A 27,663-nucleotide genomic window follows, 5' to 3' on the forward strand; every position below is an offset into this window, starting at 1 on the left:
ATGGGAGAGGGATAGCTACAGCAGTGCTGTATATGGGGGAAGGATAGCTCAGTGGTTTGAGCATTGGCCTGCTAAACCTAGAGTTGTGAGCTCAATCCTTGAGGGGGACCATTTGGGGATCTGGGGCAAAATCAGTACTTGGTCCTGCTAGTGAAGGTAGGGGGCTGGACTCAATGACCTTTCAGGGTCCCTTCCAGTTCTAGGAGATAGGATATCTCCATTAATTTTTTGGATTCACTGGACAGAGCACACAGTGTGAAATAAGACTGGTGGAGTGCAGAAGCTCAGTCTAGGAGGCAGCGAGGCTGTGTGGCCTTATCCTGATGGATGAGTGAGACTCCTTGGGGGTCTGCTACACTGCAGAGGTTCCCCTAAGAAACTGTTCCTCCAAGACAACTAAATACTGACAAATTTTATTGTGCTTGCATACAAATACAAGAAGTCTAAACATTAAGATGGGTGAACTTGAGTGCCTGGTATTAAATGAGGATAATGATGTAATAGGCATCACAGAAACTTGGTGGAACAATGATGATCAAAGGCCCACAGTAAAACCAGGGAATGAAATATATAGGAATGACAGAGCAGGTCATGATAGGGTGGGGTGCAGAATGGCACTATATGTGAAAGAAAGGATAGAGTCAATACAGTAAAAATCCAAATGAATCAAACAGTACCATAGAATCTCTATGGATAGAAATTCCATGCTTGAATATAACTGTATGGCAGTGGGAATATACTACTGATCACCTGACCAGGATGATGAGTGTGACGGTGACTGTGGAATGCCTAGGGAGATTAGAGAGGCAACAAAAACAGAAAACTAATAAATAATAATGGGGGATTTCAACTATCCCCATATTGGGTGGGAACATGTCCCCTTAGGATGGGATGCAGAGATTAAATTTGTAGACACCATTAATGCCTTCTTCTTGGAACAGCTAGTCCTGGAACCCACAAGGGGAGAGACAATTCTTGATTTAGTCCTAAGCAGCGCACAGGATCTGGTCCAAGAGGTGAATATTGCTGAACTGCTTGGTGATAGCGACCATAATATATTTAACATCCTTACACGAGGGAAAATACCAAAGAAACCCAACACAGTAGTATTTAATATCAAAAAGGTGAATGACACAAAAGTGAGGAGGCTAGTTAAAAGGAAATTAAAAGGAATAGTCACAACAGTGAAATGCCTGCAAGCTGCATAGAAACTTTAAAAAACCACCATAATAAAGGCTCAAACTATATCTATCTATCTATCTATCTATATATATATATATATAAACCAATAAGAGGACCAAATTGAAGTCCCACACCATCATGGCTAAACAACAGAGCAAAAGCGATGGTTAGAGACAAAGAGACATCTTTTAAAATGGAAAGTCAAATCCTACTAAGGAAAATAGAAAGGAGCATAAATGCTGGCAAGTCAAGTGGAAAAGTATAACTAGGCAGTCCAGAAAAGAATTTGAAGAACAATGCACAAGAGACATAAAAACTAACAGCAATTAACTAACAAACATCAGAAGTAGGAAGCCTGCCAAGCAATCAGTGGGGCCACTGGACAATTGAGCTGTTAAAGACTATTGCGGAGAAGCTAAATTAATTCTTGCATCAGTCTTCACTGCAGAGGATGTGAAGGAGACTCCCACACCTGAGCCATTCTTTTTAGGTTATAAATCTGAGGAATTGTCCCAGATTGAGGCATCAACAGAGGAGGTTTTAAACAAATTGATGAACTAAACAATAATAAGTCACTAGGACCAAATGGTATTCACCCAAGCATTCTGAAGGAACTCAAATATGAAACTGCGGAACTTCTAACTGTGGTATGTAACCTATTGCTTAAATGAGCCTCTGAACCAAATGACTGAAGGATAGCTAATGTAAGGCCAATTTTTTAAAAAGGCTCCAGAGGCAATTCTGGCAATTACAGGCCAGTAAACCTAACTTCAGTACCAGGCAAAGTGGTTGAAACTATAGCACAGAACAGAACTATCAAATACATAGAGGAATACCATATGTTGGGGAAGAATCAACATGGCTTCTGGAAAGGGAAATCATGAACCACCAATCTATTAGAATTGTTTGAGGGAGTCAATAAACATATTGACAGTGGTGATCCAGTGCCCATATAGTGTACTTGGACTTTCAGAAAGCCTTTGACAAGGTCCTTTGAAGGTCCTCTCATGGATCAGTAACTGGTTAAAAGATAGGAAACAAATGGTAGGAATAAACAGTCAGTTTTCACAGTGGAGAGAGCTAAATAGCAGGGTCCCCAAAGATCATTACTGGGACCATTATTGGGAACATATTCAGAACGTATTCAAAGATCTGGAAAAGAGGCTAAACATTGAGATGACAAAGTTTTCAGATGATACAAAATTACTCAAGATAGTTCAGTCCAAAGCTGACTGCAAAGAGTTACAACGGCATCTCATAAAACTGGGTGACTAGGCAACAAAATGGCAGCTGAAATTCAATATCAATAAATGTAAAGTACTGCATATTGGAAAACAATCCCAGCTATATACACAAAATGATGGGATCTATATTAGCTTTTACCACTCAAGAAAGAGATCTTGGAGTCATTATGGATAGTTCTCTGAAAATATCTGTTCAATGTGCAGCAACAGTCAAAAAAACTAGCAGAATGTTAGGAACCATTCGGAAAGGAATAGATAATAAAACAGAAAATATCACCATCACTATATATAATACATAGTACGCCCACATCTTGAATACTGTATCCATGCTCCATCTCAAAAAAAGATATATTATAATTGGAAATAGTACAGAGAAGGGCAACACAAAAATTAGGTATATGGAACAGCTGCCACATGAAGAGTGATTAAAAAGACTGGGACTGTTCAGTTTAGAAAAATGATGACTGAGGGCTAGTCTACACTTAAAACACTGCAGTGGCATTTCAATGAAGATACTACCTATGGTGACCGGGGGTTTCTCACCTCGACATAGGTAATCCACCTCCCCAAGAATTCTTCCATCAACCAGAGGTTAGGTCAGTTTAACTGGATTTTTCACACTCTGAGCAACGTAGTTATACCAACCTCATTTCCTAGTGTAGACCAGGCCTAAGGAGGGATATGATAGAAGTCTATGAAATCATGACTGGTGTGAAGACAGAGAATAAGGGAGTGTTATTTACCTGTTCACATAGCACAAAAATCAGGGGTCACTCAATGAAATTATTAGGCAGGAGGTTTAAACAAACATAAGGAAGTATTTCTTCATCCATGCACAATTAACCTGTGGCACTCATTACTAGGGGATGTTGTGGAGGCAAAAGGTATAACTGGGTTCAAAAAAGAATGAGGTTTATGGAGGATAGGTCTATCAATGGCTTAGCCAAGATAGTTCAACCCCATGCTCTGGGTGTCCGCAGAGCTCTGATTGCCAAAAGCTGGGACTGGACAACAAGGGATGTATCATTTGATAAATTGCCTGTTCTGTTCATTCCCTCTGAAGCATCTGGCATTGGCCACTGTCAGAAGGCCACTGGTCTGACCCAGTATGGCTATTCTTATGTTCTGTATAAAAGCTGGGGGAAGCACAGATCCTGTAGATCTGTGAGAGTGAGGGTACATTAACATCTAAGATCCCTCAGCATTTTATGCCCCTTAGGCACAGAAATGCCATTAATCAGGTCTGCCACTGAAAGGAGTGGAATTTGCTGGAGCATTTTCCTGTGCAAACAGATTCAGGCAGCATCTGAGGGCTTGTCTTCACTACCCGCCTGGATCGGCAGATAGAAATCGATCTCTCGGGGATCGAATTATCGCGTCTCGTCGGGACGCGACAATTGATCCCCGAATCGACGCGCGTACTCCACCAGCCCAGATAGGAGTAAGCGCCATCAACGGGGGAGCCGTGGCGGTTGATTTGCCGCTGTCCTCACAGCGGAGTAAGTCGGATCGGATACGTCGAATTTGTGTATCTTAAATCAACCCCCCTGCCCAAGGTAGAGCTAGCCTAATACTGTGCTGCTTCCTAGGCTTGAGATGCAGGACTAGCGCTTGCCCTACTAACATATAGTTTAAGCCTTAAGGCACTGTCTACATTAGAAAGGGTTTGCAGTTTTAGCTATACTGATATTCTTTAGTGTAATTTTCCATCACAAAGATACCCACAGGTGAACTAAGGTCACATAGGAGCCCGATGCAATCTTATCCCCTGACACCACTTCTAGATAGAAAATTGGAGATTATCAGAGTGCCAGTCCAAGCTCAGTTTTTGATGCCTACAAAAAAATGTGAGAGTAGGCAGACAGCTGATGTGCTGTGACCATTGCTCTTAATGCTGAGCACTGCAATATAGACTCATTGTTCCCTGCCTGGCTGCTGTGTCTTGGTTTCGATTGTAGGCTCTTCAGCTTCATTGCCTAGCACCTTCCGCTGCTTGCCAGCAGCCCTGGGGCAGGCCTGCCCAGGAGATAGTCGCAGCAGGGCTGAGCGCTGCCCCCTGGCGCTTCAAGGAGGGATTGGTTATTATTGCTGTGGATTGGGGTAGTGGCTGGTGGCCCCAGTGTGCCACGCACCATCTTTTTGTTGGGTGTGTGGCTGGGGCGTGGCACACTGGGGCCACCAGCCACTACCCCAATCCACAGCAATAATAACCAATCCCGCCCTGAAGCGCCAGGGGGCAGCGCTCAGCTCTGCTGCGACTATCTCCTGGGCAGGCCTGCTCCAGGGCTGCTGGCAAGCAGTGGAAGGTGCTGCTGGGCAGGGCCGGCTCTAGGTTTTTTGCCGCCCCAAGCAAAAAAAATGTTGGCTGCCCCCCCGTCCCAGCCCTGGGCTCCTCGCCGCACCCCCCTGCTGCCCCAGCCCTGGGCTCTCCCCCCCACCCACATCCCCTGCCGCCCCAGCTCTGGGCTCCCTCATTCCTCCCCACCATTGCCCCACACACACACCTCCTGCCGCCCCAGCCCTGGGCTCTCTCCCCCCCACACCTGCACCCTCCTTCCGCCGCAGCCCTGGGTCACTGGTAACTCGCTCCCACGGCAGGTCATTCAGCAGGAATTTTAGATGTGTACAGAACACAGATAGGATTGGTTCCCATATGGTTACAGAACTGCAGTAAAGTGGAACAATTTTCAGCTTGTGTGATTGGAGGATATCTGGATGCATATTATAAGACTGTCCTACATAAATGAGGAAAAGTTGAGGTGCCTTTATTATTCTTTTGTTCCACTCTTTCTTTCTATGGGGAATTTGCCAATGCAATATCACTGTCTTCCTTCTACACAAACAAACAAACAAAAAGGCAATGGATGTTGAAAATAGCAATTCCAGTCCTAATAACCACTGGGAAGCATTCCTTGCTCAATTTTATCCTACTTTTTCTACAGCAAGTTACAGTGAATCAGTATATTTTATTTGGGAGAAATGAAGTAACAGCTGCCCAAATTGAGCTTGAGCACTCCTGAATTTTGAGATGTTCAAATCTGGAAGGCAGGTGCTGGGAGCGGGGGAGGGGGGGGCGGGCGGCTGTGGCTCCGTGGGGGAGCACGGCAGCATGTATGCAGCAGTGTGTCTGGCGCTGCGCAGAGCCAGACATTCTGGTCTGAGTGGCACGGTAAGGGGGGTTGGATGGGGCGGAGGTTCGGGAGGGGGCAGTCAGGGGCAGTGAGAAGGGGGGGTTAGATGAGTCAGGGGTTTGGGGGGGCAGTCAGGGGACAGGCAGCGGTTGGATAGGCATGGGAGTCCCGGGGGTTTGTCAGGGGACAGGTAGGGGGTGGGGTCCTAGGGCAGAAGTTGGGGGGGGTCTCAGGAGGGGGCAGTTGGGGACAAGGAGAAGGGAGGCTTAGATGGGGTCCCAAGGGGCAGTTAGGGGCAGGAGTCCCGGGAGGGGGTGATCAGGGGACAGGGAGCAGCGGTGCTTAGATAGGGTGTGGGGTCCTGGGGGCAGTTAGGGGCAGGGGTGATCAGGGGACAGGGAGCAGGGGGGTTGGATGGGTTGGGGTTTCTGTGGGGGGCAGTTGGAGGGAGTGGATGGGGGCAGGGTGGGGCTACCCTCCCTCCCTGTGGATAGGGTTACCATTCGTCCGGATTTACCCGGACATGTCCTCCTTTTTGTTCTAAAAATAGCGTCCGGGGGGAATTTGTAAAACACTCAAAATGTCCGGGATTTCCCCCCTCCCCGGCAGAGCAGAGCGAGCGGCTGGGAGGGCTGCAGGAAAGTCCCGGGCTGGACTCTGGAGCAGCTGTAGAGGAGCCGGATCCGCCCTGCATTCTGAGCCGGCAGCTCTCCCCTGCAGCCCGGTCCAGCAGCACTGTGCAGGGCCAGGGACCGGGTTTTGTTGTGCTGGGGAGCGCAGCCATGTGTCCGTCTTGGCTCGCACAGAGCCCAACACCCTGTTCTGAGCAGCTGGGTAAGGGGGGGCAGGAGAAGGGACAGGGAGGTTCTGGATGGGGCAGTCAAGAAACGGGGGGGGGGCTTTTTGGGGGGAGTGGAGAAAGTTTTGGGCAGTCAGGGTACAGGTAGGGGGTAGGGTCCTGGGGGGCAGTTGGGGGGGGGGTCTTAGGAGGGGGCAGTTAGGGGACAAGGAACAGGGAGTCTTAGGTAGGGGGTGGGGTTCTGGAGGGCAGTTAGGAGCAGGGGTCCCAGGAGGGGGCAGTCAGGGGACAAGGAGCGGGGGGGTGGGGAGCTGGGAGTTCTGGGGGGGGGCTGTCAGGGGGCAGGAGTGCGGAGAGGGATCGGAGCAGTCAGGGGACAGGGAGCAGAGGGGTTTAGATGGGTTGGGAGTTCTGGGGGGGGGGCTGTCAGGGGGTGGGGAGTGGTTGGATGGGGCGTGGGAGTCCCAGGGGTCTGTCTGGGGGTGGGGGTGTGGATAAGGGTTGGGGCAGTCAGGGGACAAGAGGCAGGGAGGCTTAGATAGGGAGTGGAGTCCTGGGGGGCAGTTAGGGGCAGGGGTCCCAGGAGGGGGCAGTCAGGGGACAAGGAACGGGGGGAGGGTTGGGGGTTCTGGGGGGGCGGGAAGTGGGAGGGGCAGGGGCGGGGCTAGGGCGGGGCTCCTCCCGTCCTCTTTTTTGCTTGCTGAAATATGGTAACCCTACCTGTGGAGTGTCCTATTTTTTTAATGTTAAAATATGGAATCCCCACTTACAGTGCAGTTCTCCATTCATAGCAGGCTGCAGCATGAGATCTCAGCTACCTCACTCCCTCCCCCTTTCCTGTTGGTAGTGGCCAAGGGAATGCTGGGAAATGTAGTTCTTTCCCTGCTCCAGGGCTGGCTCTATAGGCAAGGAGCTAACCAAGGAACTACAGCTCCCAGGGCCCCCTGTTGGTTCTCAGCTCCCATGCTGGATCCCTGCCGCCCCTGCAAATGGGCTGCCCCAAGCATGTGCTTGCTTTGCTGGTGCCTAGAGCCGCCCCTGCTGCTGGGTCATTGTTAGGGCCCTACCAAATTCACAGTCCATTTTGGTCAATTTCGTGGTCATAGGATTTTAAAAATAATAAATTTCATGATTTCAGCTATTTAAATCTGAAATTTCACAGTGTTGTAATTGTACGGGTCCTGACCCAAAAAGCGTCAGGGGGGGTCACAAGCTTATTATAGTGGGGGGTTGCAGTATGCTACACTTACTTCTGTGCTGCTGCTGGCGGTGTCGCTGCTTTCAGAGATGGGCAGCTGGAGAGTGGCGGTGTTGGCTGGGAGCCCAGCTCTGAAGGCAGAGCTGCACTCAGCAGCAGTGCAGAAATAAGGATAGCATGGTATGGTATTGCCATCCTTTCTTCTATGCTGCTGTGTGCACAGCGGGGCCCTCAGTCAGCAGCTGTCACTCTCTGGCCACCCAGCTCTGAAGTCAGCAGCACAGAAGTAAGGATGGCATGGTACGGTATTGCCACCCTTCTGCACTGCTGCAGGCAGGCTGCTGCCTTCAGAGCTGGGCCCCTGGCCAACAGCTGTTGCTCTCCAGCTGCCCAGATCTGAAGGCAGCATAGAAATAAGGGTGGCAACACCGCGACTCCCCCCTAAAATAACCTTATGCCCCCCTGCAACTCCCTTTTGGGTCAGGACCCCCAATTTGAGAAATGTTGGTTTTAGGGTGACCAGATGTCCCGATTTTATAGGGACAGTCTTGATTTTTGGGTCTTTTTCTTATATAGGCTCCTATTATCCCCCACCCCTGTCCTGATTTTTCACACTTGCTGTCTGGTCACCCTAGTTGGTTTCCTCCGTGAAATCTGTATACTATAACGTAAAAGCACACAACTCTATCCAGATTTCACAGGGAATCTAGGGAGAGGGGGACGGCCACCAGATTTCACGATTTTCACGCTTGCATCTGAAGAAGTGAGGTTCTTACCCATGAAAGCTTATGCTCCCAATACTTCTGTTAGTCTCAAAAGTGCCACAGGACCCTCTGTTGCTTTCTACAGATTCAGACTAACACGGCTACCCCTCTGATACTTGACATGGTCCATGGGGCATTTTTCATGGCTGTGATTTTGGTAGGGCCATTGTTTACATGCTAGCCCCACCCCACTACCCCCCGCCCCCCATCCAGCAGTGGCTCAGCCAGCCCTGTCCCAGCTCTGTGCGCAGAACACGCCCCTCGCGCGCGACCCCGCGCGGACAGGGTCGCGCGCCCACTGGCGCGAGTGTAAGAGAAAGGGGGAGTTCAGTGACTATCACCTCACGTCACGTGACCCGCCCTGCGCGTGCGCGCTGCGTTTCCTGCTCCCGTGACCTTGCTGTGGGGGTTCGCTCGCCTCGCGGCCGGCGCGTGCTCAGCCTCCATTTGCCGGTGCCGGTGCTGAGGGACGATGCGGACGCTGGTGCTGCTGTTCCTCCTGGCGGCGGGGCTGGGCCGGGCCGCGACGGAGCAGGGGGCCCTGCCGGCTAAGAAGCTGCGCATGGCCTACACCACGGGGCCGCTGCTCAAGTTCCAGATCTGGTAAGTGCGCGCTCGCTCGCTCGGGCTGCGGCCGGTAGCGTCCCCCCGCCCGGGCCCGGCTCCGGCTCCGGCAGGGCCGCTCCAGCGGTCGCCACTGGCGCGTGCTGCCGGGAATGTCGGAGCCCCGCCCGGGGCAGCGAGCGGCCTTGGAGGAGCCAAGCTCCTCCGCGGGGCTCGGCGGTACGCGCTGGGGCAGAGGCCTCCAGCCGCTTCTTCCCCAGCTCCTCCGCGCTGTACACGGGCGAGGGTCCCTGTGCCAAGCCCGAGACCTGCTGGGGGCGAGCGGGGGCGGCGATTGGGCCTCCCCGAGTGTTTCCCGGTTCCCGCGGAGCCCCGGACCCGGTAATTTAGCGCCAGTCCCGAAGGCTGCTGGCCGGAGAAGCCCTGCTCGCTGCGGCTCTAGGAGGCTGCAGACTGCACGGGGAGGTAGCTGTCAGCGAGGGATTTCTAAGCTTTTTCGGTGGCCAGCCTGCTGCTGGGACGGTTTGGTAGGCGGGGGCTAGTCAAACAGCACGGACTCAGTCTGTCTTGTGTTTGGAGAGAGGGGGGTTTATGAGCTCCGCGCTGAGGAGTTCTACAGAGTAACGAGAATAGCTGAATTATGTAATATTTTAACTTGCGTTTGCGCGTAGCTATTCTCTTTGTAGTTGATCTTTACAGTAGTGAGACAAATAATAACTGGGTTTAGATCAGAACGTGAATAAAGTTGAGATCCTCTACGTATGCAGTATAGTTTGTGTTGGGACCCAGAATGACTTGCATTTCTTTAATCAGGGTTTAAATCATGGATTTGGGTAAGTGATACCTAGAAGAAATTTGAAGACTATAGAGAAGCAGTTAATACTCTAGGTCTGAAACCTTAGCAGTACCTCTTTTGAACATTATATGTTTAATGATGAATTCTTCTGATAGCTGAATCAGTGTTGAATAAATTTTTGTCCTTACCTTTATGATCTCTGCTTCTTTAAAAGATATGAGTTCTTCCTTGTTACATGAATCTCTGGTATATTTTAATGTGGAGCTTTGGGGGTTAATCTTTAATAGTAGTCTCTTAACCCCTTTCACAGCAAGTGTTAATTAAAAAAAATGTTTCTGCTTTTCAGGACTGTTTTTAAGCTGCTCTTGTGTACTGTGGTTACATCAGCATAGCAACCCATCACAACTGGGACTCAGAGACAGAACAGTAAATAATTAAACAACAACCAAAAAAAACCCTTCCCTGCTGCCTTAGTGTTTTAAAATAACATAAAGGTACTTTCAGTTTTTTAATGCTATTGCAGGAACTTTATAAATTATAAATTAATATTGAACAGAGAAAATATCTTTCTCTCTCTAGTCCTTGATAGAAATTGAACAATAATTTGGAAGTTACCTATGCATTTGAATTTATGTAATAGTTAACTTTTGGTTTAATAGAAGAGACATTTCTCTAGAAAGGGTTCATAGAGCACTGTAAGATTAAAACAGAGGTATTAAACAACCATCTCAAGGGCAGAATTCAGCCCAACTTCCTGGTTGTCATCTGTAGGGCATAACTGGATTCTGCAGGATCTGAGCTTTCATTTAAAAAAAGTAAGTTACTAACCCTCATGATTGTGGAGAAAACCTTTCAAATATGAACAGAGTTTAGACAGCTGTGGTTTTGTCTTGAGTCTACAGACAATGACTCTGATGTGTGCACTTACCTGGCTCAATTATTCTATTCTTATTGGGATGTAGGCTCTAAAGATTAATGATGACCCTTCATTTTAGTAACTATCTAATTGCTGATCATTTTATCTGACAGGGAGGTGAGAATTGTGAGTTGATGCAGGAGAGAAAATGCTGAGTGAAGAAAGGAGGGGGGGACATAAAAATAGGGAATGGGGAGAAATGTGAGGATCAGGAAGGTAGAGAAAGGGCAGAACAGTGGTGGTCCTGAAGGTGAGCATATTTTCCTTCTGAGTGATGTTGAAGAAGGTTTACCAAATAGCTAAAAGTTTAGTAACTACATAAAGGACATATTCTACATTTGGGCTTGTTATTAGGAGCTCTGTTGTTAATTGATGGTAGTATATAGCATATATTTAATACTAATGCCCATAGACAATAATTTTAAGAAGGAATTTAGCCATTTCCAAAAAATAAGATTTCCACCTTTGAAACTAACTTTTATCCTATGGCTTTTTTTGTACATAGTAGGGACATGTCATCAATTGCATCTTGATGAGCAGACGAGTTTCTAGCCAAACTTCTTCTTTTTTTAAAGTCACATAATTAACAGAATATTTAGACTTAATTTTAACATGAAATTGTGATATCTAAGTATTTGTAAAGGTGGTAGCTGCTGAAAGGGAAAACATGTCTTGACAAGATGTAAGTGAAGTAGTAGTTTTGAAATACTTGGTTTTAAAATAGGTGTGAAATATCTAAGTTTGTATGTAGAGAACAACTTTGCGAAAGATACTTTTTTATCAGCATACAAAATAGTTTCCCACAAATCAGCAAAGGGTTAGTAACAGAAATAGTACTTCATGTATCATTTAAATAACAGATACATATATTAAATACAGTATTCCAGACTGATGTGTTCCATAGTTTTTCAAACCCAAACAAAAGCTATACTAGAGATCAGAAAGAGAGCTATCCTACATCATCGCCAAAAATACGCAGGAAAGAGTATACCTTACCTTCGTGTAGTATTGATCATCTCTGGTAGGAGAAGATGCATGTAGCTACGTGTCATAAGTTTTATCAGAACTAGTTATCCTCAAGTGCTACCAGTCTTTGTAAACAGTGTTCAGAGCAGTAGACATCTGCTGTCATTAGCATGCTAGCATTCCGTACTGGGCAGTGGTCCCCAAACTTTTCCTTTTGCGCTGCTGGGACCGGAGTGGGGGCTGGGGGCAGAGCCAAGGCCGCAGCTGGGCGCAGAGTGGGGCTGGGTGGCACTGTCTTCCTGCCCCATCATGGGGGCTGGCCTAGACCCCACCACACCACCCCAATAGTCCTCTGTGGGAGTGTGCCCCACAGCTTGGGGACTACTGCCTGACTGAGGCATGCAATGCCATTTCAGCAGAAGGAAAAAATTCCATGTTGGAGTAAGAATGTGCACCCCAAGCCCTTAAAAATTAACGGAGTCGTTTCATATTGGTATTAGTGATTCTATAAAACTCTACAAGTAACAAACTTTAGTCAAATTAATATAGTTCTTCTTAATTTTCTTACTATTTCTCATGTATTTTCATATATTAATGAGACGTGCAATCAGATTTTACCTGAAACTGCTTTTACGTTGTGACATAGGTGTGCATCTTCATAGTTTACTACAGTGCTTCTCAAAGTTGGGCCGCCGCTTGTTCAGGGAAAGCCCCTGGCGGTCCGGGCCGGTTTGTTTACCTGCCATGTCCGCAGGTTCGGCCGATCTGGAACGGTGAACCACAGCCAGTGGGAGCTGCGATCGGCCAAACTTTTGGACATAACAGGTAAACAAACCAGCCCAGACCGCCAGGGCTTTCCCTGAACAAGCGGCGGCCCGACTTTGAGAAGCACTGGTTTACTAGACTAAAGTAACATGTTTGACCCTGTATTCATTATCTAAATTCTTCTCTCCATAATGATTTTTAGTGGACAGTTGTTTCAACATCAGTCTATTCACTTTTAGAATGCTATAACTAAAATTACCTATCCTTGACAGTCTGTGAAACATTGTGCTTAGTTGAAACTACTGGAAATGCAACAGTGTATCACAGTTTTATAGGAAAGTTCTTTTGTTCAAAGTAAAATCTGAGTAAAATCGTGTGCATGCAAATACAATTTTCCTGTCACGACAAATTTTCTTGGTTTGTCAAACAAATAGTTTGTCTTTTTAAGCTATTTTAAATAGTTATTTAGTTTTATGAAGCAAATACCATTAGACTTAGCTTATATATGTCTCGAGGCCAAATAGCTGTTCAAAATATTTAAAATTATAGTTATTTCAATAATGTGTTTTGAATGCTCCTGCTAGCCAATGATTGGGGCATTCCATACAAGTAAAAATAGAGGCTTGTTTTCTAAGTGGGTCCTGTGACTCTTTTACAGTGGCTCCAGCTATGCTGTGACAGTTCAGAATGTCTGTGACAACTACTATGGAAGCTTCCCCAACTCCAAACTCGGTGCTAGATTTAGAAAAGATCCTCTTTAATATATTTCATAGTGTTGTAACATTTATTTATTTCAAAGGACATAAAATGGGAAAACTTAGTGAGCCTCTGTTCTACATCTTAAAGAAGCAAGAGAAGGATAAGATCAGGCAATTCAACATACAGTAACTCCTCGCTTAACGTTGTAGTTATGTTCCTGAAAAATGCGACTTTAAGCTAAACGATGTTAAGCGAATCCAGTTTCCCCATAAGAATGAATGTAAGGGGGGCGGGAGGGATGTTAGTTTTTTGTCTGGTGAAATTTTTTTTCCTGGAACCTATGTTCATATATATATATATATATAAATATATAAATTAGGTTCCAGGAAAAAAAATTATATATACACCGTATAAATGTTAAACAAACAATTTAATACTGTACACAGCTATGATGATTGTGAAGCTTGGTTGAGGCGGTGAAGTCAGAGGGTGGGATATTTCCCAGGGCGTGCCCTACTGCTAAATGATGAACTAGCATTCGGCCGAGCCCTCAAGGGTTAACACGTTGTTAATGTAGCCTCATACTCTACAAGGCAGCACAAATGGAGGGCGGGGAGACAGTATGGCAGACAGAGACACACACCCTGTGTGTGTGTGTCTGAGAGAGAGAGAGATGCGCTGACCCCACTCTAAGTACATTGCCTTTAAAAAGATCAGGAAGTTGAGACAGCAGCTGTGGCTAGCAAGCTCTCTCCATCCTGAGCCCTCTCATGTCCCCATGTTGCTCTATATGGAGAAGGGGTAAGCGGGGGACAGGGGAGGAGGGACACCCTGACATTAGCCCTCATCTTTCCCCCCCGAATCCTGCACAGCAATCAGGAGGCTTCCGGGAGCAGCTCCAAGGCAGAGGGCAGGAGCAGCACATGGCAGTGGGGGGAGGGACAGCTGAACTGCCCGCAATTGATAGCCTGCTGGGCGGCTGCCACACAGGGAACTTAAGGGAGTGGGGAACTCATAGGGAGGCTGCCGGTCCACCCTGGTTTCAAGTCCTCACCAGCTAGCTGCAACGGGCTGCTCTTCCTGCAAGCAGTGGACAAAGCAGGCGGCTGCCAAACAACGTTATAAGGGAGCATTGCGCAATTTAAACAAGCATGTTTCCTAATTGATCAGCAAGGTAACAACGAAACAATGTTAACCAGGACGACTTTAAATGAGGAGTTGCTGTATAAGTTAGTGGCAAAGTACTACTGATTTATTATGTTATTTTGTCTCAGAGTTCTGGAGACATCACATCAGGTCATGCTGCTACAAATTCTGTCCCCTTGTTGTCATTGGAAGCATTCTCTTCATTATACCATGACCCCTTCAGCCAGTTTCCAAATTGCTTTCCAGTGTGGCACATTTGAGTGTATATCTCACAGCATTAAAGGTATCTAACAGACTTCTTACATAGGAAGCTGTCATGCGTTGGAAGCTGGGAGGAAATCAGATTGCAGTGATGCTGTTGTAAAAATGTAGAATTGTTAATTGACCCTGAAATCTCTTAATATTAAACTCATGTTGGCCTATCCTGAGTATAATAGCACAGTACGTTGAAAATAGGCATGGCATGGGAAATCGGTGTCTGAACTTCCAAAATAATCAGTTTGGTTTAATCACAAACCACTTTATTTTTTCTTGGTACAATGGATATTAGTTTTCTAATTCAGAACATTCATAAATTATTTGGGAATGTATTGTCAATATCAGCTGTGCAGTGAATTTGCCAACAGTGTTTGAGATTTAATGACCATGATTGTAGTACACTTGTTACAAAAAGAAACTTTCTTGAGATCACTTTCCTCCAAGTACTGTCAGTCACACAAAAAAAAGTTGCTTGCTTGTACTTCAGCAAAGGACATTCTCCTCTTTATGCGGGTAGTGTGAGGCTCATGACTGTTAGAGACTGTAATATTAAATAGCTAGACAGCTTTTTACTGAAGTCTTCATTCAAGATTTTTGGCTGAAATCTGAAAGTAGAGAACAATCTTTGTCTTAACCACTTTTAACATATTTCTGCTTAAATTGACTAATGAGAGCAGGATAAAGTATCAATATCAATTTAGGATTTTGCTGTAGCCTCAGCTGAATGAATGATAATTGTCTTGATTGGCATGACTGTCTGATGAGGGTGATCCAGTATAAGGCTCTTAAGTGAACGTTTAAAAATATCTATTTCTGAGTTCACTTGTAAGGTGTAAATATCTTTTTTTGCTGGGACACAGTCTATTAAGTGGTCAAAAATTGTTAAAGTAGTATTTCACTCTAAATGATCACGAGAACTTGTGAAAAGTTTGTGTGTGTGTATGTATATATGCCCCACCATCTGTCAGTATAAACATTTGTCCAAATTTACACTGTTAATAATGTGTTTCCTCTTCTTCCCCCCACCCCCCGCCCAGTGTTTCCTGAGGTTACAGGCGGGTGTTTGAGGAATACATGCGGGTTATTAGCCAGCGGTACCCAGACATCCGCATTGAAGGGGAAAACTACCTTCCGCAACCTATATATAGGTAAGTATATAACTTGTAAACTAGCAGAATGAACCTGTAATGGCTGTATGTACAATTTGTACATATCTCTCCAAGTAAAACAGTTTTAAAAAGTGTGGGTTAATTTTTTAAGGTATTAAAATAGTCTCTTGTAAAGTCTTTCACTTTCCATATGAAGGTATTTCCCCTTTCATTTCTAAATCCGATTTAAAGAAAAGAAACTGGGATATAGTCTCCCTTGGCAGATGATCCTTGTGTGAATATTGGACAAAAAAAAAAAATTACATCCGCCTGTACCATAATACTTGAGGGCAGATTAAATTAATTGTAGCCAAAATTCATCTTTGCTCCACGATGATGTCCCTGGACATTAGTTCACATCATCTCTCTCATTTGTAGCTCACCTGTTTGTACACATTTACATAATGTTGCATAATATACATATCAGGCTACACTGGGAATAGAGAAGTAGATTTTAAAATTAGTTTTCTTGTGACTATCATAAACAGGAGAATTTCTTTAAACATAATTTAAAACCTGGTGATGAGGGGTGAGGAAATAAATGAAAATGATTCTTATTTTTTTTATTCAGTTGTTTACAGACTAGAAAACGAATGTTGGTGTAAAGGTACTGCAGTGTTTACTGGACCACTTACATGTCCAATTGCCTTTTGCAGAAATGTTACCAGTTGTAATGAGGCAAAATAAATATTGCAGAAGATTTTAAAAATCTTTAGTGACTTTACAGGCAGAATTTTAAAGTTACATTGTTCTCTGGATGTGGGTTTAACCCCCTCGTGGTGAATTATAGGGTTTTATGTACTCATTGAGAGAACACAGTTCAAGTGGATGTATTTGAGCATGGGTCATTGAAGACATTCTTCTGAAATATGATAGAAGACTGAGTACATTTGCCAGTGTAAGATATTAGGCAAACTGTCAAATACAAATATCAGTTGTATTTATCCTTGTACTTTATTAAATATACTCATCTTTAAAATGGCACCCAGATGGTATGCTATGTCAAGTTTTTTTTTTTTATAAATGAAAAACATTCTAATTTTGCTCTTCTGGATGATCTTAAAAGCTATATATTTTACAAATGGGTGTGGCATTACTTTCTATAAAATTTCTGGTTATACACTATGAAAATAATTCTAATTGGAGTGATTTCAACTCTAAAGTGGCCAAGTATTAACTAAAAATCTCCTTAGTGACTGTTGTCTTTCCTTTTGATAGACACATAGCATCCTTCCTGTCAGTCTTCAAACTAGTATTAATAGGCTTAATAATTGTCGGCAAGGATCCCTTCGCTTTTTTTGGCATGCAAGCTCCAAGTATCTGGCAGTGGGGCCAAGAAAATAAGGTACATCATTTCCTTTTCTTTAAAAGCAACTTTCTCGTGGTAGAGGCTGACTTTAGTGTGACTTGTATGGAAGTGCTTGGAAACTGTTGCAATATCTGTATTCAGCTTGTTTGTACACTACAGGTGTTTAAGATACAAATATCTAAAATCTTTATTGGGGAGTATCTACATTTACTTGACAAATGGAAGGATATTCTAATTGCTCTTAACAATGGTTAGGGCCCTACCAAACTCACGGCCATGAAAAATGTGTCACAGACTGTGAAATCTGGTCTTCTGTGTGCTTTTATCCCTTACTATACAGATTTCATAGGGGAGACCAGTGTTTCTGAAATTGGGGGCCCTGACCCAAAAGGGAATTGCAGGGGGGTCACAAGAATATTTTAGGGGGGTCGTGGAGTTGCCACCCTTACTTCTGCACTGCCTTCAAAGCTGGGTGGCTGGAGAACAGTGGCTGCTGACTGAGGGCCCAGCTCTGCAGGCAGCAGTGCAAAAGAAAGGGTGGCAATACCGTACCATGCCATCATTCTGTGCTGCTACTGCCGGTGGTTCTGCCTTCAGAGCTCGGCTCCCAGCCAGCAGCCACTGCTCTCCAGCTGCTCTGCTCTGAAGGCAGCGCCACCACCAGCAACATAGAAGTAAGAGTAGCAGTACCATGGGGGCACCCCCCCCGATAACCTTGTGACTCCCCCTCCCCTCACACTCCTTTTTGGGTCAGGACCCCTACAATTTCAACCCCGTGAAATTTCAGATTTAAATAGGTGAAAACATGAAAATTACAATTTTAAAAATCCTATGACTATTGACCAAAATGGACCATGAATTTGGTAGGGCCCTATCAATGGTGCTTGGTTTTGTTGTCATAGATCCAGATTTGATTTCTGATCTTTTGCTTCCTAGACTGATGATATGGTAAAAGGAGCACCTAAAGATAAAGATGTAGTATTGACTGGTTACAAAGGGAGTCTTTACCAGTCAGTAAGGAGTAATTTTTACATAGTCACTGCGAGTAGAATCAGTTTTAAAATATATGGATTAATTTTTTTAAGGTGTTGCTCCTGTTTTTCCTTTAGCATTGACTCCTGGCTATTTGTTAGTTAGTTCTTATTAACACTTTTATTCATTTTTTAGAAAAGCGAGACCTCTATTTGAACTTCAGAATATTCTTTCTTCTTTTGTAGAAAATGCCCTGAATGCTTTAAGGGAAACTTCCATTACTGATTAGATGAATATCCCTCAGAATCAATCCTAAAATGACACTGTTCTTTTCATAATAGTTCTTTCTTAAACTGGCCGTTCTTGGAAGTGATTAACTCCAACTCTAAAGAGTCCCTCTAATTAAAAAAAAAAAAATTGAGAAACTTAATCTGTGTTCTACTTTAAGGGCAGCGCTTTAACGTGGCTTGTGTAGTCACGGCAGAGTGCAGGGAGAGAGCTCTCCCAATGCTCTGAAAAAACCACCTCCGCAAGAGGTGTAGCTCCCAGCGCTGGGGCACTGTCTACCCTGGTGCTTTACAGCGCTGAAACTTGCTGGGCTCCGGGGGGATGTTTTTTCACCCCCCTGAGCGAGAAAGTTGCTGTGCTGTAAATTGCCAGTGTAAACAAGCCCTAAAGCTGTTGTAATTTGACACATCTTTAAATATTGAGTTAATTATGGTGCAGCAAACCTCAAACTTAACTATCTATGAAGTAGGTATGAATTAGCAGTCAGTTGAACATATGGAAATACTAGAATATTTAGAATCATAGAATATCAGGGTTGGAAGGGACCTCAGGCGGTCATCTAGTCCATCCCCCTGCTCAAAGCAGGACCAATTCCCAACTAAATAGAATCATAGATTGATTGACAAAACAAGCGGAACCAATACAATAGTGGATTCAGCTGTCCTGCACAATAGCCTGACCTTGGTAATGGCTTCACCAAGAAATTACTGGGTGTTTTATTGGTCTGAATATTTCTCATGTGCTAAGTCCATTGGTTCCTGGTTACCAGTGTGAACAGACTGGTGTTTAATACTTAATATGAAAAGTTAAAACTCTAAATAAATATACTAGCTATGACATCTCCCAATGCTATGTTGCTGAAGATTGCATCATTTGATCCTTGGTGTATAATGCCAAAATAGAATTTAAAAGAATTGTGTGGAAGGAACAATGCTAGAAGGGTTTGCTTAAAAAAAAATTCAATCACTAACTTACACCACTACTGTTTTATCTATCAAAGGTATCGTACATTTAGGCACAGAATATTTGTTTCTGGCTACTCAGATTATTGTGAAGAACACTTCTATAAAACCTTTCACTGGTTTTTCGTGTAAACGCTGTTAAAATTGTACATCTACCTTCTGGCTCTGCAGAATGTGAATGATTTTCTTAAAGTGGGTACATATTAGTTTATAGTACACTTGAAAATGAAACCTTAAGAATCAAGTGGTTCAATATTGAACTTCCAGAGTAGCAAGAAAATGTTTTACAAACTATTATTTAGATTAGGAAGCAAGGAAGATAATAAACAGCTATGTGACTTTAAACTTGTTTGAGAGAGTGCAAATGAACAGCTGAAAAGGTTTTGGTCACAGTTGAAAAGGTTTTAGTTTGTAAAGATGTAGCATGGTTCACAAGACCTCATTGTCTCTGAAATTCACACTGATTCTTTATTGGTTCTAGGTCTATGCTTGTATGATGGTTTTCTTCCTGAGCAATATGATTGAGAACCAGTGTATGTCAACAGGTGCATTTGAAATAACTTTGAATGGTGAGTTTTGAGTGTTTGAAGGAATTGCTTTGTGTACACTACACATTATGCTATATAATACAAGAATTCTCCAAGGCTACCAGCCTCTCCTGTCCCTCCTAAATGAAGTAATGATTGAGCAAATCAGATAAAGCAGTTGCCTGTGAAATTTGTGGATCTTAAAACTTTAACATATTGAATAACTACTGTCTGTAGGTTGTATAAGATGGTTCTTATTTGCCTGTCATCTTGAAGCTTACCTGGGGGAAACTCATTATTAAAAGTGAACTAAATGCTGCTTATAACTAAACATAAATAAGAGAGATACTAGATTACTAACAAGACATACATGTTGACTTAAAACTGCGTATTTAAAAACACAATAATAAAAACTTAAGCTTTCCTTTAGTGGTGAGTCATTACTCTAAAATCCCCTTTGGGACTGGTGAGTGCTCTTTTCTTACACAAGCACTGTGTGATGAGACATAGGTGATACTGGTTAGCCAGGGAAGAAATGGGGAGGGAGTTGTCTGCTTTCTTTTCTGTGGGTTCATGTCTCTTCTCTTTGCAAATATGTCTCAGACCTGAGCTATTTCTGCTTCTGGATTCTCAGCAACTACTACTGGATTAATAGTGCCCATTTTCATCTGCAGCAGTCCTGGAGCTTGCAATCTTTCCTTTCTGATTTGGACCTCCAAATAATTATCTATTCCTTTCTATTGCATTAATCCAACCAGGAGGTGACATTCTACTGACAGCTGCCATTGCAGACCTGCCACAAGCTTAATGCCGTGCAGAATTCAGTAGCCTGTTTCTTTTGTGGATCTGGCCACTATAATACACACGTAATGCCAAGGCTGTGTGATTTTATACTGGCTTCATAACTGCATCAGAATTAAGTTCATGGTTATTTGAGTGCACTGGAAAATTTCTACTTGAAACTGCTTGCATGTAATGTTGCATCATGATTGCTAAAATTGACTGTACTATTCCTGTCAGTTTTTGCATTAGAACTGGTGGCAGAGCCTTCATGGGAAAGGATCTTCACCTTTGTTCAGTCAGGCTTTTGACTTATTACTATTAGGTGTGGGAGTGATCATTACTGATTTATATAGCCGATAAATTGTATTTTTAACTGTAAGGTGGCCAGGTGCTAATGTGATGAGTGCCATAAAAATAGTTGAGTGAGTAAATGAACAAAAACCTACCAACACCAGAGCTGAAAGTTGTGTTTATCCTAAAATAGCTACTCCTGAGGGCGTTCTGCGCCAAAAAAATTAAAATTCCGCAAGTTTTATTTGTCAATAAATAAATGCAGAGGCTCCAGCATGGCAGTGGGGAGCACAGGCTACTGGCTACACAAACGTGGGAGATCACCCTGCAGCCCCCCCATACCAGGACATGGACTCAGTGGTGAGGCTTCACCCCTCCCTGACACAGCACAAGGCCTGTCCCTGTCCCAGAAACACCCTCTGTGCCGGGTGCACCAGGTGTGGGGCAGGTTGGCTCAACCAGGCAGGATCCATGTGTCGAGGGGCTCAGTGTGGAGGGATTAAGGTGTGGAGTGAGAGGATTCTGTGTGGAATAATCTGGGTGCGGGCAGCCCAGTGGGGGATCTACATGTGCAGGGGGGGGGATCTGGATGCACAGAGGCTTGTTGGGGGGGGGGGGGGGTTTCCAGGTGCAGGGGCAATGGGACTCTGCAGGGACTTCCAGGTGAAGGTTGTTGGGGCTCAGTGGATTGTCTGGGTGTGGGGGTCTCAGCGGGGGGTCTGGGTGCAGCTAGTTGGCGGTCAGTGGTGTGGGTGGCTGAGGGTTGGAGTTTGAGTGCAGGGAGCTCAGTGGGTGGTGGTCTGGGTGCGGGGGTGGGGGTCTGGATGCAGGGGGGCTGCAGATGCAGGGGTTGAGAATCAGTGGGGTGGGGTTTGGGTATGGAGGGCTAGGGGGATTCTGGATGTACCGGGTGAGGTTTGGCAGGGGTGTCTGGTATGGGAGGTCCAAATGCACAGGGGTTGGGTGGATGGGGGGAGCAGCTCCCTGTAAAGTGACCCCTCCCCCCACAGCTGAGGCGTGATGGGGGGCAGGAAGCAGGGGAGGATGCTGAGCTATTAGCAGCTGATCCCGGCTCAGGGTAGGAGCCACTGGCTGGGGCGTCCCCAGCCCTGCGGTGATTTACCTCTCCGCTGGGTGCTCTGGTACCTGCACTGCTAGGGAGTGGTGCTGACTGCTCTTGTAGCCTCCCTGTCAGAAAGTCATTTTTCTATGAGGAAGTAAAGAAATCTGCGGGGAACGTGAATTCTGCACACACGCAGTGGTGCAGAATTCCCCCAGGAGTAAATATCTGATGGCATTACTGACCACTAAAACTATTCAGGAAATGTGCGAAGTGTTACAGGATAAACAGCCTTCCGTCTTGCTCCTGGCAAGTACAAGCCTTTTCGTTCAACCTTAAACAGATTATAGGTGTACAGAAATGAGTTGAAAGTTGATCAGACCAACAAGATTTAAGCCTCAGCTATGGTTGAAAGATCCAAAAATCTAAATTGCACCCATGTCCAGGGGAAGGAGGGAATCTATTAGTAGCTGAGAACAGCAAGGGTATGGATATTTTTGACTTTGAATCCTTATGGTACCTTTTTAAGCAAGGAACCTAGTGCTTACCCTTAATCATTTGGGATGCAGGGTGTTTACTTTATTTTAATACGTCCAAAGGCTTGCAGCAATTCTTGTTCTAGATAACTTCCTGAATATAAGACCAAACTGTTGCTAAATTTCCTGGCTCTTTATTAGATTACTACGGGTTTTCCTACTACTTCTAATTGATTGTGTGCATTTTCCTTTTTTGTGTTAGATGTTCCAGTGTGGTCTAAGCTGGAGTCTGGTCACCTTCCTTCCATGCAGCAGCTGGTCCAAATTCTTGATAATGAAATGAAACTCAATGTGCACATGGAGTCAATGCACCATCATCGATCATAGCCCCATCTAGCAGCACTGAAAACTTCTTGTAAGTGAGTGGGTAGTGGTGGGTGTGGTGGGTTTTTGTTTTGTTTTTGTGTGTGTGCTACAGTCACTAGCTACCTGATTAATTAACAGTGCAAAGGATTGAATGGTAAATGACTGTTCAAGCCAAAGATCCTATTGAGCAGAATAGTCAGGTCACTGTTCAGGAGTTTCCGATCCAAAAACTATTCAGGTGAGTTGTAATTTAGGATTTAAGTAGAGCTGTGAAGAGATTAAAAAAATGAATCACATTTAATCGTGCGATTAAATAGAATACCATTTATTTAAATATTTTTGGATGTTTTCTACATTTTCAAATATATTGATTTCAATTATAACACATAATACAAAGTGTACAGTGCTCACTTTATATTTTTGGTTACAAATATTTGTGCTGTTTAAAAAAAAAAAAAAAGTATTTTTCAATTCACCTAATACAAGTACTGTAGTACAATCTCTTTATCATGAAAGTTGAACTTACAAATGTAATCATGTAAGAAAAAATAACTGCATTCAAAAATACAACCATGTAAAACTTGAGAGCTTACAAGTCCACTCAGTCCTATTTCTTCAGCCAATAGTTCAGACAAACAAGTTTGTTTACATTTGCAGGAGATAATGCTGCCTGCTTCTTGTTCACGTCACCTGAAAGTGAGAACAGGTGTTCTCATGGCATTGTTGTAGCCAGCGTCGCAAGATATTTACATGCCAGATGAGCTAAAGATTCATATGTCCCTTCATACTTCAACCACCATTCCAGAGAACATGCATCCATGCTGATGACAGGTTCTGCTCGATAACAATCTAAAGTAGTGCAGACCGACGCATGTTCATTTTCATCATCTGGCAGAAGGTTGATTTTCATTTTTGGTGGTTTGGGTTCTGTAGTTTCAGCATTGGAGTATTGCTCTTTTAAAACTTCTGAACTCATGCTCCACACCTCATCTCTCTGATTTTGGACGGCACTTCAGATTGTTAAACCTTGATACCTTCTTTGCATTTTGTCAAATCTGCAGTGAAAGTGTTCTTAAAATGAACAACATGTGCTGAGTCATCACCCGAGACTACTATAACATGAGATATATGGCAGAATGTGGGTAAAATAGAGCCGGAAACATACAATTCTTCCCTACGGAGTTCAGTCACAAATTTAATTAACGTTATTTTTTAATGAGCGTCATCAGCATGGAAACATGTCCTCTGAAATGGTGGCCAAAATATGAAGGGACATATGAATGTTTAGCATATCTCGCACGTAAATATCTTGCAATGTCAGCTACAAAAGTGCCATGCGAATGCCTGTTCTCACTTTCTGGTGACATTGTAAATAAGAAGAGGGCAGCAGTATCTCCCGTAAAAGTAAACAATCTTGTTTGTCTTAGCGATTGGCTGAACGCGAAGTAAGACTTAGTGGACTTGTAAGTTTCTTTGCATCATTTTGTTAGTGCAGTTATGTAACAAAAAAAACCTTGCATTTGTAAGTTGCACTTTCACGATAAAGAGATTGCACTACAGTACTTGTATAAAGTGAATTGAAAAATACTGTTTCTTTTATTGTTTTTGCAGTGTAAATATCTGTAATCAAAAATAAGATAAAGTGAGCAGTGTACACTTTGTATTCTGTGTTGTAACTGAAATCAATATATTTGAAAATGTAGAAAAACATCCAAAAATATTTAATACATTTTAGTTGGTATTCTGTTTAACACTGCGATTAATCGTGATTACTTTTTTTTTTTGAGTTAATCGGTGTGAGTTAACTGCGATTAATGGACAGCCCTACATTTTAGTGTAATATAACTTTTACGTAACGCTTCATGATAAGGTAAATCTTTAGCTTGCATTATGACAATAAGAAGGAAATTCTCCTATTTCTGTAACATGAACAGATTTCTGTGATTGAACGAAAAACCCTTAGTTGATTCTACTATGCACAAAAAATCCTGTAAAATGAAGGAAATCACACACTCAGGAAATGTTGCCCTTTAAATGGACAATGATTTTCATGTCAGTCTATTACCAAAAGCTTTAGAGAGTACCCAGCACTCATTCTGTTTGGTGGTTGACCCAGGCCAACTCCATCTCCTCTTGCCATTGCACTGAGTGAATCCTGCCTAGGGTGACCTGATGTCCTGAAAAAATTGGGACTGTCCCGATATTTAGGTGTTTGTCCCGTGTCCCGACCGATATTTCGTGGCACTCCACCCTTTTTTTGTTTTGCTCCGCTGGCAACCCTCTACCCCCTCCCCCCCATATGTGTCCCGATATTTTCTTCCTCACATCTGGTCACCCTAATCCTGCCAGCCAGCCTGTTGATCAGATCATGGTGGAGATCAAACTTCAAAGGGATTGACACCTGTATTCTTTATATGAAGCCATTGATTTAGGATCTGCAAAACCACTTAAGCCTGATTTTAACCCATACTTATCCTTTAGCAAGCAACACAATAACCATCAGAGGAATACAGAATCTTAAAAAATATCGTATCTTCCACATTGTTCAGAGACACATCTTAACCCTCTTATAATGTTTTGCATATTGGATATGTGCTGCAGGATTCTGGAAAATGTTTTCTCTCTTACTGCTGGCAACATAGATTGTAAAATTTCATTGTGGAATAGCCTAGAATTTTTTCTTTGAGTTGATTTAACATAACGAGATTCTAAATCTGATAATATAGTAAAACCTCCCAAGAATGACCACTCATGGGGGGGGGGGGGGGGGGGGGGTTAGCAAAAGTGGTCGCTTGTAAGAGGTGATTGCTCTTCAAAGGTTTGCACACCAACACTAATCTGGTGATCCATGGTCTTTGCAAGTGGTTTCTCTTTAGAGATGGTCCCCAAGGGCTTGTCTACACTACAAAATTAGCTCGACTTAAATTAGATTGGCCTACAGCTACTGCAGTGATTAAATCCGCTGTTAATGTCAACACTACCTTCCTTCTGCCACTGGTGCATGTCCTCACCAGAAGTGCTTGCACTGACTGAAGTGGGGCATTCTGAGGCACTCACAGCTGGACTCCCCTCACACCAGGGTTGACCACCCTAACTGTGAGCCAGGCACTAGGCTCAATTTCACAGCAAGGAGCCTACCAGCCATGAAAATGACATTCTTGTCAGTTTAACGGTTGCTGCTCTTTCACATTTCCTCTCTGGGTCCAGCCTGGGAGGGGCTCACAGCTTGAGCCTCCTGGATGAGAGCTGGAGCCAGAGACCAAATGTGAAATAATAGCAGCCCTGAAACTGACAAAGAAATTTCAGGGCTGGTAGGCTCCATGCTGTGAAATTGGCTGCTGCTGGTTCTGTCAGCCCTTGGGAAGGGGAGGGTTCCCGCTGTGAATGTGTGCTGGGCTGGGGGCTCGGGCTGTCAGCCCTGGAGTATGGCGGGCGTGGGGTTGACAGTTGGGAGCCCTGCCTCTGAGCTCAGGCTCCATCACTGCCCCCCAATCCTTCACTGGGAGGTGGCAGCAGAGTTCCCAGATGTCAGCTAACAGTTGACGTAAGTAACGCAGTATCTACACAGACACTGTGTCACCTTAGCTACATTGACCTAAGCACTATGTTTCTCACAAAGGTGGAGTTATTAGGTCGATATAGTGGGTGACTTGCATCAGCAGGAGCACCATTGTAGTGTAGACACTTACATAGGTCGACGTAAGCTATCTTGCGTCAATCTAACGCTGTTGTGTAGACCAGGCCGAAGGTAGGTTTTATTGTACTATACTGTTTCTGGCTATACACTTTTTCTTGTTCTTTAACTAGATTTTGGTTAAATGTCCCAATTAAAGGTCTTCCATAACTACCCTCTGGAGATGATTCTGCAGTAAGTTCCTCTGTTAGAAAGACTTTTCTGATTTTTTTTCAGCCTTAATTTTTCTTTTCCTCAACTTAATCCCAGTACTCCTAGTTATATCCCCTGTACCTTCCTGTGTAGTTCCTTTCCCTTTTTAGTGTTTACATTTATCATATATTCATGGACAATGTCCCCCTCACACCATTTTGTCACTTAACTGAATTATACACATGTATTTCTAATATTGGTTGAGTAGGCTCTGGAGTCACATAGGTTTTCTCCATAGTTCAGGATTGAAGATGTTCAGACTTGCAACAGTGTGTACAAGTGCATCATGAAAACAACTTGCCATTGTTTTTATTGTTTTGACCTAATTGTCCACTGATACAATGTTTTTTCTCACTGTATTTTCAGCCATTAAGTGACACTTTCCCAAAGGCAGCGTGACTGAAACCTATGAAGGCCTGTACTGAAGACAGCAAGCTGTTAGTGCAGACTGGATGCACTCTTTTCAGTCATGTTGTACCTCCTGAAAAAACCTTAATGCAAGACATCTTTCAGTGCTGGCATGTTTCCAAATACTGCACAGTCATGGAGTGCAATAATTCTGTATAGTTTTTTTTAAGAGTTAAGTCAACCAGTTCATAGCTAAACAATGCAGGCATTATTAACTGTAACTTTTGTTTTATATTCATGTGTCACACAATGGAAGATTGAGTTATCTTTTTTCTTGGAAAAAGTTTGTCTAATCTGTTGTAATTTTATATGAATATGTTCTTTTTGTAGATTAAAATGGAATTATAGGAATACTGATTTATTCCTAAACTGTTTTAAAGAGACAGTTTCCTATCAAACATCTCTAATTTGGTTATGTCAGGTTTGTATATTTTTCAAAATATATTGCAGAGTGAACAGTGCATTATAAATTATATGAACAAAGCTATATGCAGAGTAATTACCACTTTTGTGATTTCAGGAAAAACTAAAAGACCAACTGCTTCTCAAATTGTATTGGCCAGCTCAAGAGTTTTCCCTTGACCAGTCTGTAGAATTGAAAAGCTGGGCCTTTATATGTCCTAAATATAAACTAAGCAAATTAATTTAAATAAAGAGTTTTCATTTACTGTGAAGTATTGGTGTACTTTTATTACTTGTGAAAGTATGACCACGAAGAATAATCAAACTGGATTCTTCCAGTTAGAGCTGAAAACAAAC

At 43.7% G+C, this 27,663-nt stretch overlaps 1 protein-coding gene across 1 annotated transcript; it reads left to right on the plus strand.

Moving 5' to 3' along the window:
• The first annotated feature begins 8,689 nt into the window (after positions 1–8,689).
• On the plus strand, positions 8,690–27,578 carry SELENOT (selenoprotein T). Its single transcript, XM_054039138.1, has 6 exons — positions 8,690–8,921; positions 15,466–15,576; positions 16,795–16,921; positions 19,589–19,676; positions 22,507–22,659; positions 26,863–27,578. The coding sequence occupies exons 1-5, from the start codon at positions 8,791–8,793 to the stop codon at positions 22,629–22,631; spliced, it is 582 nt and encodes a 193-aa protein (XP_053895113.1). The 5' UTR covers positions 8,690–8,790; the 3' UTR covers positions 22,632–22,659; positions 26,863–27,578.
• Positions 27,579–27,663: the final 85 nt, after the last annotated feature.

Source organism: Malaclemys terrapin, chromosome 9 (genome assembly GCF_027887155.1).
Source record: "Malaclemys terrapin pileata isolate rMalTer1 chromosome 9, rMalTer1.hap1, whole genome shotgun sequence".
Lineage (NCBI taxonomy): Eukaryota > Metazoa > Chordata > Testudines > Emydidae > Malaclemys > Malaclemys terrapin.